Source organism: Hypanus sabinus, chromosome 10 (assembly GCF_030144855.1).
Source record: "Hypanus sabinus isolate sHypSab1 chromosome 10, sHypSab1.hap1, whole genome shotgun sequence".
Lineage (NCBI taxonomy): Eukaryota > Metazoa > Chordata > Chondrichthyes > Myliobatiformes > Dasyatidae > Hypanus > Hypanus sabinus.
In genome coordinates, this window is record NC_082715.1 from 82162463 (window position 1) to 82177841 (window position 15379).

At 43.1% G+C, this 15379-nt stretch overlaps 1 protein-coding gene across 11 annotated transcripts in view; it reads right to left on the minus strand.

The window, feature by feature from the left end:
• Nucleotides 1–15379, minus strand: part of LOC132400831 (dystonin-like) — a 363464-nt gene that overhangs the window by 210177 nt on the left and 137908 nt on the right. For all 11 annotated transcript variants that reach the window (XM_059982254.1, XM_059982250.1, XM_059982247.1 and 8 more), the window contains 5 exons: nt 13233–13778; nt 8408–8584; nt 8188–8311; nt 4876–5084; nt 267–584 (listed from right to left, as the gene is read on the minus strand). In XM_059982254.1, the coding sequence (XP_059838237.1) occupies nt 267–584; nt 4876–5084; nt 8188–8311; nt 8408–8584; nt 13233–13778 (1374 nt within the window). The remainder of the gene's footprint in view (nt 1–266; nt 585–4875; nt 5085–8187; nt 8312–8407; nt 8585–13232; nt 13779–15379) is intronic.

A 15379-nucleotide genomic window follows, 5' to 3' on the forward strand; every position in this document is an offset into this window, starting at 1 on the left:
ACTTACAGACCAGGTATGCTCCCACACCAGGACCTCATTGTTCCACAGATGTTAGAAGGTGATTGTAAATGAATTCCTCAGTGTTATTTGAATTGTTCCTCTGAGCAAATACTGTTTCATTTTCACATGGATGGTAGAAAAATGGAAGGAGGGAAGGGTTAGGCTGTTCTTAGGGTAGATTATAAGACTGGCGCAACATTGTGGGCCAAAGGGCCTGTACTATGCTGTAGTGTTCTAAGTCCTATGTTAAATAAACGCTTGTTTACCTGCATGTGCTGTGACAGTTCGGTGATGTCTTTTCCCGACCCATCAGTTTCAGACAGAGATTGAGATTTCTTGGTTACAAACTGCTCGATTCCTTCAAACGTCTTCTCAAAGAGCTCGACGTTGCCTCTGAGTGTTTGCAGTCTGGCCGTTCTCTCTTTGTGCCGGCTGCTGGCTGAATCCAAGCGTTTGGTGAGCTCGTCCACCTTTGCCTGCAACGCAGAGGCTGTTGACGGATCAGCCGTGGCGATGAATTTGTTGGCCTTCTCTTCAATGGCACTAATGCTGCTTTGGCGACTGGCAATGTTCTGTTCTAGAGCCTGAAGGAGAAGGACACACACTAGTTTAAGCACTACAAAACCCTTTACAATGGACTTAAATATACCACAAAACAACAGGCTCTCAGGCACCATGCTGATCCTGCCACAAGCCATTTTACCACCCCTACATAAATAGTATCACTAAATCATTTGCATTTAATCTAATTGTTTTATTTTTTAGAGATTCAGTTCGGGATCAGGCCTTTCCAGCCTGTGCAGCCCAATTACACCCACGTGACCAATTAACCTACTAACCCATATGCTTCTGCAATGTGGGAGGAAACTGGAGCATCTGGAGGAAACCCATGCAGACTTGGGAGAATGCACAAATGCTTAACAGGCAGTAGTGGGATTTGAACCTGAGTCAACTGAGCTGTGAAGTGTTACGCAAACAGCTATGCTACCACGCCACCTGCCAGTCATCACAGCACATCAATTTCTGAAGAGAACTGATAAGGGAAATAAACAGTTAAATAAATACAGCTGCCCAGCTTGTGTAACCAGATTTAGAGCTTCCTCCGAATGAAGTTTGTTCCTTGAAAAGGAAATAGATAACTTTTCTGCAGTCATGGAACTGACCAGTGCTAAACTTAACCTGGCCCCACAAGGAGTAGTTCACATCTTGCTAAGCTAGAGAAAATGTCAAAACTTAAGTATCAGAGATTTTTGTTTGGCTTGAATTATAGATCCAAGCCAAGAAACTACACATCGGCCTTCATGTAATGCAGATAACTTGTTGCTGTCCCCCAAGCAACAAGTATTATTGAGTATTATTTTTCAGGAGTTCATTTTAACAGTAATCACTATTAGCTGGAACTCTCAACTATGCTGCAGAGCGTGAGCAAGCTGTAAAAACAAAACCAAAACAAAGCTGGAAATATGAAATAAAAACAGGAAAAGTGCAGGCAGAAGGGAATAATTTAGTTAAGCATTTGTAAACTAATTTAAGGCATAACATTCTGGGCCAGAGGGTCTGTTCTTGTGCTGTACTGTTTTATGTTCTATAAAATGCTGAAAATACTCAGCAAATCAGACAACATCTGTAGGTAATGTCAAAAATGTAGGCGTAGCGGCCAGCATACATCACCAGCAATCGCAGTTGGGGTTGAACTACTGCTGCTCTCCGTAAAGAGATTGTAAGTTCTCTGTGTTGACCATGTGGGTTTCCTCGGGGTTCTCCGTTCCTTCCCACATTCCAACGACATACAGGTTGGAATTAGTAAGCTGTTGGCTTGCCATGTTGGCGCTGGAAGCATGGTGACACTTGTGGGCTGCCCCTAGCACATCCTCGGACTGTGTTGATCGCTGATGCAAATGACACATTTCACCGTGTGTTTTGATGTACGTGTGACAAATAAAGCTAATTTTTCATGTTTAAAACATGCTTATATTTAGTACTGCAATGATTTTCTCAAAGCGTAAATCTTTGCTTTTACTTAGTTGAAATCTCAGCCCCCATTATCACACTAGAGAGGCCAGAGTTCTACATTTGACATTCACTTCTTTTACAACCTTCTGCATTTTACTTTGTGATTAGATTCTAAATAAACAAAATGACTCCAAAGTTCCATTGTGCAACTGTCACTTAACACTAAAAACAGTATTTTTCAGTCTTCTTCCTATGCAAACTGCATGCATGTCCAATGGTGAAGCCCCAATCTGCAATGAGTTACTTGACCAGAATTTCAGAGCAAGGGCACTGTGTTATGGTCACAGGCTGAAGCAGATCTTAGAGTGGCAGTCGAGGCTGCCATTCACAGTTGCCTTACAGCACCCTCTGCTGGATGGGAGTGTGTGGCAAGTGAAGCCTTTCACACCTGAATAAGCTGCTGACAGTGATGGAGCTAAGACAGGCAAAAGAGGGTTTTTCCATTCTGAGAAGCTAAAGAAATTAGATATGTTTTCTTTTTGGCATTTAGAAGAATGAGGGGGAATCATATTGAAAAATACCAGAACCCAAGGGGTGAACACAAGAGATTCTGTAGATGCTGGAAACCTTGAGCAACACCTAAGACCATAAAATACACAAAATGCTGGAGGAACTCAGCAGATCAGGCAGTATCTATATGTTTATCTCCTTCCATCTACCCCTTCCTAGCTTCTTACTTCAATTCCCCCTTCCCCACACACCTTCTCCCTCATCTGGTTTCAACTATTACCTGTCACCTTGTACTCCTTCCCACTCCCAGACCTTCTTATTCTGGCTTATGCCTCCTTCCATTCCAGTCCTGATGAAGGATCTTGGCCCGAAACTAAACTGCTTATTCCCCTTCATAGAATCTGCCTGACTTGTTAAGTTCCTCCAACATTTTGTGAGTGTTGCTCACGAAACCAAAGACATTTGACAGGGTAGATTATCAAGGTGTTTCTGCTTGAGGGTAAGTCTTAACTGAGGAACATGGAGACAGGATTAGTTTGGAGAGTGGAGTGAACTCCTTCTCTCTCAGGATATTGAATTTCTGGAACTTGTACACCCCAGGGTTGTGGAGGCCAGATCACTGGGGAAATTTCAACAGAAGGTGGGCAAATTTTTGAAAGAACAGAGGATTGAAAGCTCTGGGGAACTGGTGCAGCAGAGGAGATGAGTCTGGTGCAGATCAGCCATGATGAGCTTGAATGACAGGGCAGACATGAGAGACCAAATCGCCTACTCCTGCTTCTATGTTCTTATTTTCGAACAAGAGGGGAAAATTGCAGACTGTCTCACCTAAGTTTTCATTTTGATTCTTGCAATACAAAATATATCTGAAATATTAACATTGCTCAATGCTCAGTACAGTCGGCCCTCTTTATCCGCGAGTTCCGCATACGCAAATTCAACCAACTGCAAATTGAGAAAACCAGGAAGTGCTCTCTCCAGCACTCGTTGTTCAAGCATGTACAGACATTTTTTTCATGTCCCTGAACAATGTAGTATAACAACTATTTACATAGCACTTACATTGTATTAGGTATTATAAGTAATCTACAGATGATTTAAAGTATATGGGAGCATGTGCGTAGGTTATCGTGAATCGGGATTGAAAAAACGGAAGTTCTCTTACTAAGTAAGTTGGAACACGTACATCTGGTATTATTTAGCGTCAGTTAGTCAAACGTTTGTCTTAGTATATAATATATATTATACCTTTCTATGCATATAAAACACTTAAGAAACGTATGTATTTCAATAATTAAACCACTGCGTTGCTTAGCAATAATTGTAGCTTTCATCAGGGCAGGGCCATGCTCCATTATTCTCAGCTTATCCTTTAAAATTGTTCCAATCATTGACTGATTGTAGCATAATGCTTTTCCAATGACCGATGGCGTTTCACCTCTTTCCAGTTGCTTTATTGTTTCCACTTTATTTTCAATCGTGATCGTGATTATTTTCATGAACAGAAACACTGCGGATTCAGAGCTCCGCTGGGTCTTAATGTCCACCAAACTGAGACAGGTTAAATAAGGTCCGGGATTCCGCTGGGTCTTAACGTCCACCGCACTGAGACAGGGTAAATAAGGTCCGGGATTCCGCTGGGTCGTAAAGACCACCGCACTGAGACAGGGTAAATAAGGTCCGGGATTCCGCTGGGTCGTAAAGACCACTGCACTGAGACAGGGTAAATAAGGTCCGGGATTCCGCTGGGTCGTAAAGACCACTGCACTGAGACAGGGTAAATAGGGTCCGGGATTCCGCTGGGTCGTAAAGACCACTGCACTGAGACAGGGTAAATAAGGAACTTGAGCATCTGTGGTTTTTGGTGTCCATGAGAGGTCCCGGAACCAATCCCTCGTGGATAAGGAGGGCCAAATGTACAATTTTGCTAAAATAACTAAATTTCACGGCTTTTCTTGAGATGAGTACAGGTGCCCCCCCCCGCCCCACAAAGGTAGAGCGTTCCTATGAAACCTTTCTTAAGCCAAAATGGCGTAAAGCGAAGAACCATTCATTTATATGGGGAAAGTTTTCGTAAAAGCGAAAACCTTCTTTGTACTGCAAAAACAGGTTACTAATGTAGGTCTTCTGTAAAAGCAAAGTGGCATAAAGCGAACATTCATAAAGCGGGGGACACCTGTATTTCTGTATTTGTTTACAGAAACTAAACAAATGACTACAAAATGTCTGTAGCTTATTTTCTGTTAAATTTTTTGCATGAATGTATCTAACCATATGAAATTGACACACCAAACATAGATTAAAAATTTCCCAGTGATCAATATTTAAAACATGAACAATTTTAAATGGTTTGTACCCAATGAAATATTTTTGAAGCACAGCCAAATTTCACATTTAGATGAATCTACTCACAGTGTTTTTCTGAAGGGCTTCTTGAAGGGCAGCGGAGTTTAAGGGAATTTCCCCTTCATCATCCAGGCTCTTTTCCACACCTGCCATCCAGTCAAGCATTTCATCCAAACCGTCCTGAACACTCAAGGAACGTGTGAGTGTTACCTGCAAGCTCTCGTTGCGGTCATTGACCAACTTGGACAGATCCTTGTATCTCAGCACGACATCATCTATTGCAAAACACAAAGTTTGTTAATTCCTACTGTGCCCATTCGATATTCTTCACTTCAGAGAAGGAAATCCTTTGCTTGCCAGTACTACAGCACAGGACAGAACTGCCATGATGCTTACAAATACTTACTAACAAATTATGTCCAACTCCAATCTCTTGCACATCCTTATTCTGATCGCTCTACCACTGGCAGTTACACTTTCAGCTATCTTCGTTGTAAAGACCAGAACTCCTTCCTTAAGCTTCTCTGCTTCCCTCTTCTCCTTTAAGATGCTCTTCAGTAGCCAGAATTCAGCTCTCCTGCTGTCTCCTTATTTGGCAAAGTTAAATGTGCTTGATGATGGCGCTGTAGATGATTTAAGCGTGCTATGTAACTACAGAAAAGAAGCTGCTGAAGGAAATCTGTGGGTCAGGCAGCATCTATGGAGGTAGTCAAAGCGACATTTTGGGTCAAGGTAGCTTCAGGTTGTCTATCTGAGAAGTTCTAGATCATCAGAAACTTGAAATACCATGTCAACAAAGGAAATCATCAAAGTTTTAGTAGAACAGCACAGTACAGGCACTTTCGCTCACAATGTTGTGCTGAACTTTTAACCTACTCTGAGATCAATCTAATCCTTCCTTCCTATATAACCCGCTATTTTTTCTATCATCCATGTGCCTATCTAAATTTTTTTAAATGCCCCTAATGCATCTGCCTCTACCACCACCCTTGGCAGCACGTTCCATGCACCCACCTATGTAAAAACCCTACCTCTGGTGTTTCCCCATACTTTCCTCCAATCACCTGAAAATTATACCACCATGTATTAGCCATTTTCACCATGGGTAAAAAAATATATGGCTGTCCACGCTATCTGTGCCTCCATCAAGTCAACTCTCACTTTCCATTGCTTGCTCATGCTCGACAGTCCAAGCAACATCCTATTAAACTTCAATTCAAATGAAGATTTTATAAGCTAATTCCATGATCCAGCACCCTCTTTAATGAATAAAGCAGTTTGCAGGGACCACAACTCCAGAATAATTCTATTTTAGAGCAAGACTGAAAGGTAAATTTAGTGACTTCAACAACCCTAACAACTTGTTTAAATCAGCATAATTATTAGAAACTGGTTCCTTCACCTCCAATCCCATCAACTCTAACTTGTCATTATAAATTTCAACATTAAAAGTTAAAATCGTTTGAGAAGAAAACTAGGAACAGAAAAGGTCCTTCAACTCTTTGAATCTGTTCACCACTGAGATCACGCTCTAAATCTAACTCAGCCATATTTATCCAGCTGCGCTTCATGCCTCTACTACTAACTACTGATCTCAAATTCTTTTATTCCCCAGCACACACTGCCTTTTTTGGGGAACAGTGCTCCAAATTCCTACCAACGTCTTGGTAAATACATTCCCCCTGGACCAATGTTTCCTGGAATTATCCATGTCAGTTCCTTCTGTGTCAATTCTATGCACGAAATCAAATAGCCAAGCCAGCATTGGCTATTCACGCTCACTAACCGAAGGAAGAATCAGCATTTGATTGTATGGAAGATTCCCAGTAATGTGCAAAAGTTGGGAAAATATTAAACTTTTGATAATCTAGGGCAAAGAGGCTTTATTCCTCTCCATAGAGTCCTGATGAAGAATCTCTCCCCTAAGCATCAACCACTTATTCTTCTTCATAGATGCTGCCTGGCCTGCTGCGTTCCTTCAGCATTTTGTCTGTGCTGTCCTGGATCTCCAGCTTCTACAGAATCTCTTGTGTTTATAGTTTGCTGCTCCAGCCTGTGACACTCTATATTCAGGATAAAGGCATGTGTTATAAAGCTGGGTTTAAAAGTCGTGTGAAAGTAATTTTGGAAATAAGGGAGGATCACACATGAAGTCCCATGGTCTCTCACTCCCTACATTCTGTCATGAGAAGTGGAAATGTCAAGTGAATAATGATGATACACTTAAGGGAAAAACAGCACAAAAAGGAAAGCAGTAAGATTACATATTCTGGTGGCAATAAAAGAAGTGGAGTGCAGAATGGGTTAGAAGGAATGCACTCCAGTAGATAAAACAGGTCGAGGACAGCATGGCAGTGCAGCTAACAGAGCCACTGCCTCACAACATCAAGGAACTGGGTTCAGTCCTGACTTTGGATGCTGTCTTCTATGGAGTTTGTATGCTCTCCCTGTGACCACCTGGTTTTCCTCTGGGTAACCTGGTTTCAAAGTACACCATATACAACCCTGTGATTCATTTCCTTGTGCGCATTCACAAAAAATACAACAGAATCAATGAAAGACTGAACATACAAACAACCAATGCGCAAAAGGCAACAAACTGCAATATAAAAGAAAATAATAATAATAACCATAAACAAATGAATAAGCAAAAAATGTTGAGAACATGAGATTAAGAGCCCCTGAAAGTGTGTCAATTGGTTGTGGGAACAGTTCAAAGATGGGAGAGTGAAGTTAGGTGAAATTATCACCTCTGGTTCAAGAATTGTTCCTGAACCTGCTAATGTGGGTCATGAGGCTCCTGTACCTTTTTCCCAAAGGCAACAGTGAGAAGAGAGCATGACCTGGATGGTGGGGGTCCTTCATGATGGGTGCTGCTTTCCTGCGAAAGAGCTCCATGTAGATGTGCTCAATGGTGGGGGGGGGGGGGGAGGGCTTTACCTGTGATGGACTTTTTGTAGGGTTTTCTGTTCATGAGCATTGGTATTTCCATACCAGGCCATGATGCAGCCAGTCAATATACAGCTTTCTCTCATGTCCCAAAGACTGTAGGTTCGTATGTTAATTGGCCATTGAAAATTGCCCTTAGTGTAGGAAAATCTGGGCTGTTGATTGAAATTGAAGAGAATAGGATTAATGTAGGATGAGTGTAAATGGGCTATCATGGACAGCAGTGGGCTGAAGGGTTTGTGCACATGGATTAAGATTAATGTAGGATGAGTGTAAATGGACGATCATGGACAGCAGTGGGCTGAAGGGTTTGTGCACACACTGCATCTCCCTATGACTCCACAAACACTGGCACAGAATCACGAGGCCAAAAGGCCCATTTCTTTGTTGTAGACTCTAAAGCAAATAGATTTGAAGTGGCCAACGTACCCCGGTTATCTTGGATTTCTTTGCGATTCAGTAAGAGATCACCATCTGTGTCCAGAAGTGCATCCACGGCTTTTCTAAGCTTCTCAACAACGTGCTGATGTCCGGATATCTGAGCGTGCAGAGCCTGCTCACAGGAAATAAAAGCAAAAGACTTCATACAGTGAGAAGCAAGAGAAAGGAAGACATGAGCGACTTATTGGAAAATGGAAAGAATTGCAACCTTGGCTTGCTCCAGCTGCTTCTGAAGGTTTTTGGGGTCTGCAGCAATGGCCTCCATCAGCTGAGTTCTTGTGGTGTCCTCAGTAGCTTGAAGCCAGGGTAGGAGATCGGATGACACTTCCTGATAACGCTCATACTTCTCCACCACATCCTTGAGGTTTTTACCTAACTGATTGAACTATTGTAAGGAGAGAAAGTTAATCACATAAATCAGATGAGCCAAACACAAGCATTTTGTGGAAACGAATATACTGCTACTCTAAGACCATTCGACATACGAGGGGTGATTGATATGTTCGTGACCTAAGGTAGAAGGAGTCAATTTTAGAAAACCTAGCACATTTATTTTTCAACATAGTCCCCTCCTACATTTACACACTTAGTCCAGCGGTTGTGGAGCACAGGGATCTTGGACCTCCAGGAAGTGTCCACAGCAGGGGTGATTGATAAGTTCGTGGCCTAAGATAGATGGAGATGAGTTATACAGCTCTCGTTACATGCATGTGCAGGTCAACTCTGAGTGATTATGCAGAAAGTTTGAAGTTAATAACTTATCTCCTTCCACCTTAGGCCACAAACTTATCAATCACCCCTGCTGTGGACACTTTCTGGAGGTCCAAAATCCGTATGCTCCACGACCGCTGGACTAAGTGTGTAAATGTAGGAGGGGACTATGTTGAAATGTAAATGTGCTCGGTTTTCTAAAATTGACTCCATCTACCTTAGGCTACAAATTTATCAATCACCCCTCCTAGGAGCAGAATTGAGTCATTCAGCCCATCAAGTCTGCTCTGCCATTCCATCATGGCTGATTTAATTATCCCTCTCAACCCCATTCTCCTGCCTTCTTTCCTCAACTTTTAAAACCATTACGAATCAACAATCTATCAACGTCTGCTTTAATCATACCCAATGACTTGGCCTCCACAGCCATCTGTGGCAATGAATTCCACAGATTCACTACCCTCTATCTAAAGAAATTCCTCCTCATCACTGTCCAAAAGAGATATCCTTCTATTCTGAGGCTGTGCCCTCTGGTTCTCAACCTCCCCCGTATCAGAAACATCCTTATCATGTCCGCTCTATTTAGGCCTTCCAATTATTGAAAGGTTTCAACGAGATCCCCCCTCATTCTTCTAAACTCCAGCGAGTACTGGCCCAGAGTCTTCAAACGCTTCTCATACCCTTTCATTTCCGGAAATATTCTCATGAACCTCCTGTGGACCATCTCCAGTTCCAGCACATTCTTTCTTAGATTACAGGTCCAAAGCTGCTCACAATACTCCGATTGTGATCTGACCAATTCCTTATAAAGCCTCAGCTTGGACTAATGCATGAAGATTTTGATGAAGAAGTATGCCCTACATTTTATGAAAATCAAATGAATGACGTAAACGACGCAACAATGGAACAGAGTACATAATACACAACTAGTGTTGGAGGAGAACTGGAGAACCAGGGAATAGCCCCTGGATTGGTGTAAACTTAAATAATTTCATAACTTGTTGGGGGGTGGATGTGAAGGAAATCAAAATTAATCTCAATAAACATCAGTTTATCAATCTCCAGAAGCATTAAAAGGTGCCACCAGATAACATAGCAACAGGTTCAACTTCACACACCGGCAGCTTGCTCAAATCATATTGATCTTGGAGGATATTGAAAGGTCGACATATTGTGGGTTAAACGACCTGTACTGTGCTGTACAGTTCTGTTTTCTATGTTTCAAATTTACCCACTCTTTTCCACAGCCCTAGCAAAGACTTCCTTCATCCACCATTTCAACCTGATCTTCAAAGCTGGCATTTTGTTCTTACGCTGCAAGCCCTCTGGAGATGAATTCCACGTCCTCACAACTGTGTTTCTGCACTTTCTACTCCAGTCTCTTATACCACCACAAATGTACTAGCACAAAATAGACCAGACAATCCAACTAACATGAATGCCAGAGTGTAGCCCATCTGCAATTTCTCACTCTATTCATCTTTGAAACTATAAGGTATACACACATTTACCATGCTGTCACACTAGGCAACCAAAAATTAATTATCCCTCCTTGGCCCTCTGTGGTCTTTGTCACCACTAATGCCACTATCTTCATCGATCCCTTCCTTTACATTTATGACTGTAGACTGGCCTTACAAGGTTGCACTCCAACTCAACAATTGTTTGCTCTGCCACCTTCAAACCCCACCCAACAATCCTTCCTTCTCCCTTTTATAAGCATCTACCTCTTTGGACATCCCCCTCACTGGTCATACCAAACCATCAGGCTGAACTGGTTTTGTCTGCTTGTAACAGCTGACCATTTGCTTGCAATGTTTGAGCATTTCAGCTGACCCCAACTAGACTCACAGCTCAATAATCTTTCTGTTATAATACAGTCTCCAGCTAGCAGCTCAGCACATTCGCTCCACTGGAAAACCTTGTCTGTGTCCTTGGTCACCATTAATTTTCAATGACCACGTCCTATCCAAGATCCTGCTTATTCCTCAGCTACACCCATTCAATTCAGTGCTTTGGTCTTCAGAGATTTTTATAGATTAAAAGGTTAGCTTTATTTATCACACGTACATCAAAACATTAAAACATAAAGTGAAATGTGCCACTTCCATCAACGCCACCACAGTACGTGGATGTGCTGGGGGCAGCCCACAAGGTTCACCATGCTTCAGGCACCAACATAAGCATGCCCGCAACTTAATAACCTCAACCCGTATGTCCCTGAAGTGCAGGAGAAAACTGAAGCACCCAGAGGAAACACATGTGGTCATGTGGAGAACATACAAACTCCTTATAGACAGCAGCGGGAATTGAACCTTCATCACTGGCACTGCAAAACATTCCACTACCCCCAACTCTGACCATGCAACTCTTCCTCTACAAATACATCAAGCACTGGGGAGTCCCCAGTTCCCCAAATTCTCTCTTCCACAACTGCATCCGCCATCTCATTCCCAACCAACTCGAGGTGACATATCTTCTGCAGACTGGGTTCCACGCCCTAGACTAGTGGTCACCAACCTTTTTAAGCCCAAGATCCCCTACCTCGGCCTTAGTGAAAGGCAAGATGGATTAGTTACACACATGCGCACCAGGGCAGAAAAGACCAGAAGTAAAACCCCACAACCCGTAAGTAGAAATAACAGAAATAACATATAAACACCAGGGGTACCCACCCTTTTTTGCACCGCAGACTGGTTTAATATTGACAATATTCTTGCGGACCGGCCAATGGGGGTGGGAAGGGGGTGTGGAGTTAATCACAACCGGAATACAGCGATACTCGAAGCAGGTTCCTTATGTCCAGTCTATTCCACAATGTAGTTTTAGCGGCTCACGGCGCTTAGCTTCTGTCCTGCTTGCTCACGTTTTTTCTGCTGAAAAAACTCAGTGGGTCTGTCTTTAAGTGCAGGGTGCTTGGACTCAGGGTGCCAAAGCAGTTTTGAGGGCTTCATTGCCTCATCAGACAGCCTCCGCCTGCCCGCCGCAAGACGCCTCGGCCAGGTGCGGTTGGTCGTGGGCGGGGTGAGAGGACAAGGTCAGGGCCGGAGGTCCCCGTGCCGGAGCCATGGTGGTCGCAGTCCGGAGAGAGCGAGCGACCAAGCGAGGAGTGCGACAAGGCACACAACCACCTCCCTCCACCCTTGTAGGATCTATCGGCCGACAAAAGTTTGCTTCAGTAGATCACAGCGGGGTAGCTGCTCTGCCACGTACCAAACACTGATCCAGTCGTCTGTGAATATTTTAACACCGGTTTCCCCACGAACATTCGGTGTGCTAAACAGATTTAGAGGTGGCAACCATCCGTCTGCGCTCCAGGCCAGTAGTGACGGCATTTCCCGCCGGCCACGCGAGGGTGTCACTGCATTTAGGCGACCGGTGACCTCGGGTGGGTTCAAGTTCAACAGTGGGCTGACAGCGAATGAGGAAAGGTGCAGCTGACTCACATTGTTTCCTCGCAGCCCGGTGGTCGGGGACCACCGAAGTACAGTGTGCAGTGCGGGGGAGCTACACACACGTGCACTGGGCAAAAAGAACGAAACTAAAACACCACAACCTGGAAACAATCTCTCAACAGTATTTGAGTTTTCCTTTTTTTTCCCGGGATCTACTGGGAAAGCTTCAAAGGTCGACCAGTTGATCTCGATCGACGGGTTGGCGACCACTACCTTAGAGCCTCTTCCCTAGTGGCACGCAACACCATTAGTCTGTGCCAAATAGCAAGCACCTACTTTTACTAATCCTACACTAATCCCATTTTATTCAAAGTTCAAAGTAAATTTATTATCAAAATACATATATGTCACCATATATACTATACTTCCCTGAGATGGCGGACACTCACAATAAATACAAAGGTAAACAATAAAATCAATGAAAAACCACCCACAACAAAGATGACAATCCATATGCAACAAAGAACAGACTGCAAATACAAAAAAGAAAAAGGAAAAAACGTAAAAATATATAAGCAATAAATTCTCCCACATTCCCATCAGTTTGTCCCAGACTCTAGCCCTTACACACTAGAGGCAACTTGCAGTGCCTAATTAACCCATCATTGTGGCTGCAAACCAATGCACCTGGATGAAATCTACTGATCTACCGTACATCTAACCCAACAGAATTTATTCTCCCCACATTTCCCCGGATGGCATCTTGTACAAAACCATCGCAACAAAAGGGGAGAAGGAAGACCTCCACCATCCTTACAGTCCCTTCACCCATTTGTTATTTCCAACAGCCAGAAGCCCACAGGGCTGCTTATTAACCAGGAAGCCATAAAACCAGCTGTTCTTGTCCCAGCAAAAGGCAACCCTTACCTTAGATTGCAGTGACTTGTAACAGTCATTTGCCTCGTTCAGCTGGCTCTGCACCTGTGCACAAGTTGCAGACGTATCTACTTGAGGTTTGCCGTCTTTATTCAGACCCAGTTTACCGCAGGATTTGGCAGCATCAAGGACTCTTTGTCCTGAGATAGTAATGTACCTCAAGTCCCCCTTGTGAGAGATAACGTCTTCAGAAAAGCTTTTTTGCCTTTTCAGTTTGCTAGTTAAAGTGTCCACATCTTTGGCACCAGACTGGAGATCCTGCAGTTGTTGCTCCGACTGACGCAACCAGTTTTCAAATTCTCTGTAATCCGTGGAAAATGTCCTCAACTCGTCCTGCACAGTCTGTATCAGTTTCAGTCTGCTCTCTGACTGGGCCAGTGCCATCTCGTACTGAACCTTCAACTTATTCAAGTCCTTCTCCAACTTCTCCCGCTCTTCCGCCGGAATACTTGGGCCTTGCTTCTCCAGGAAGTCCCGGACTGCTTGAGTAGATATAATGTAAGACTGCTGTTGTGATGCAACTTGCTGGTGACGAACCTGTTTTGGGAACAAAACCAGTATATGGTATAGTCACCTTGTGAACCAATGGGCATTAACACTAAAATCAAAAGTCACCTGGCACCGACACTCAGTGGCCACTTTATCAGATACACCTGTACACCTGCTCATTAATGCAAGTATCTGATCAGGCAATCGTGGCAGCAACTCGATGCATAAGAGCATGCAGACATAGTCAAGAGGTTCAGTTCTTGTTCAGACCAAACGTCAGAATGAGGAAGAAATGTGATCCATATAACTTGGTGGAGTGATTGTTGGTGGCAGATTGGGCGGTTTAAGCACCTCAGAAACAGCCAATCTGGGATTTTCACTCACCACAGTTTCTAAAGTTTAGTGAATAGTGCGATAAACAGATAGCATCTAGTGAGTGTCAGTATTATGGGTGAAAACACCTTGTTAATGAGAGACGTGAGAGGAGAGTGGGCAGACAGGCCTCCCAACCACATAGTCTATTAAGTAACAGGAAGGTGACAGTAACTCAAATAACCACATGTTACAACAGTGGTGTGCTGAATAGCATCTCGAATGCACGGCATGCTGAACCTCAACGTGGATGGGCTACAGCCCCAGGAGACCGCAACAAGTTCCACTCCTGTGCCCAATAATGGAGCCACTGAGTGCAAATCTAAACTGCTCAATTTTTCATTGAAAAAAAATGTACATTTTCATTCCAAAAAAGCTATCCTGCCAATTAGAACAGTGAAGTGTCACTACTGTGTAATGTAGCAGTCAATTCCTGCACAGTAGATGCAGGGTTCCACAATCACCAATCAGTGATTATTGTTCAGTGACAAACATTGTCAACACAGTAAAGAGCCCCTCACTCCACTATTTAATCTAGTATTAGGTCATCTTGAACCTGCATTTAAGAAGCCATACAAAGCCTTGGGTTTATCTCCTATCAGAAGATAGAAGCAAATTTCAGAATTCAAAGTAAATTTGTTATCAAAATTGTGTATAAGTCACCATATACTACCTTGGGATTCATTTTCTTGCAGGCATTTACAAGAAAAATAGAAATACAATAAAATTTTATGCATAAGAAAGGATGACAAACAACCAATGTGTAAAAGACAAACTGTGTAAATAAAAATTATACTCAATATATATGTTGTAAAGTGTCCTTGAAAGGGAGTCTAAAGGGCGTAGAATTAATTCAGAGTAAGAATGAAGCACAGATTCAGGAGCCTGATGGTTGAAGGGTAATAACTTGTTTCTGACTTTGGTGGTGTGGGACCTAAGGCTTCTGTACCCCCTGCCCAATGGTAGTAGTGAGAAGAGAGCATGGTGTGGATGGTGGGGGTGTTTGTTAATGGACGCTACTTTATAGTGGCTGCATTCCATGTAAATGTACTCAATGGTGGGGAGGGCTTTGCCTGTGATGGACTGGGCTATATCTACCACTTTTTGTAGGCGTTTCCATTCCCAGGCATTGGAGTTTCCATGTCAGGCCATGATGTAACAAGTTAGGATATTCTCCACTGTGCATCTATTGAAGTTTGGCAAAGTTTTAGGTGACATTTCCTGTTGTTGAGAGTATCAATGTTTTGACATACAATAAAGCTAATCTTTAATCATTA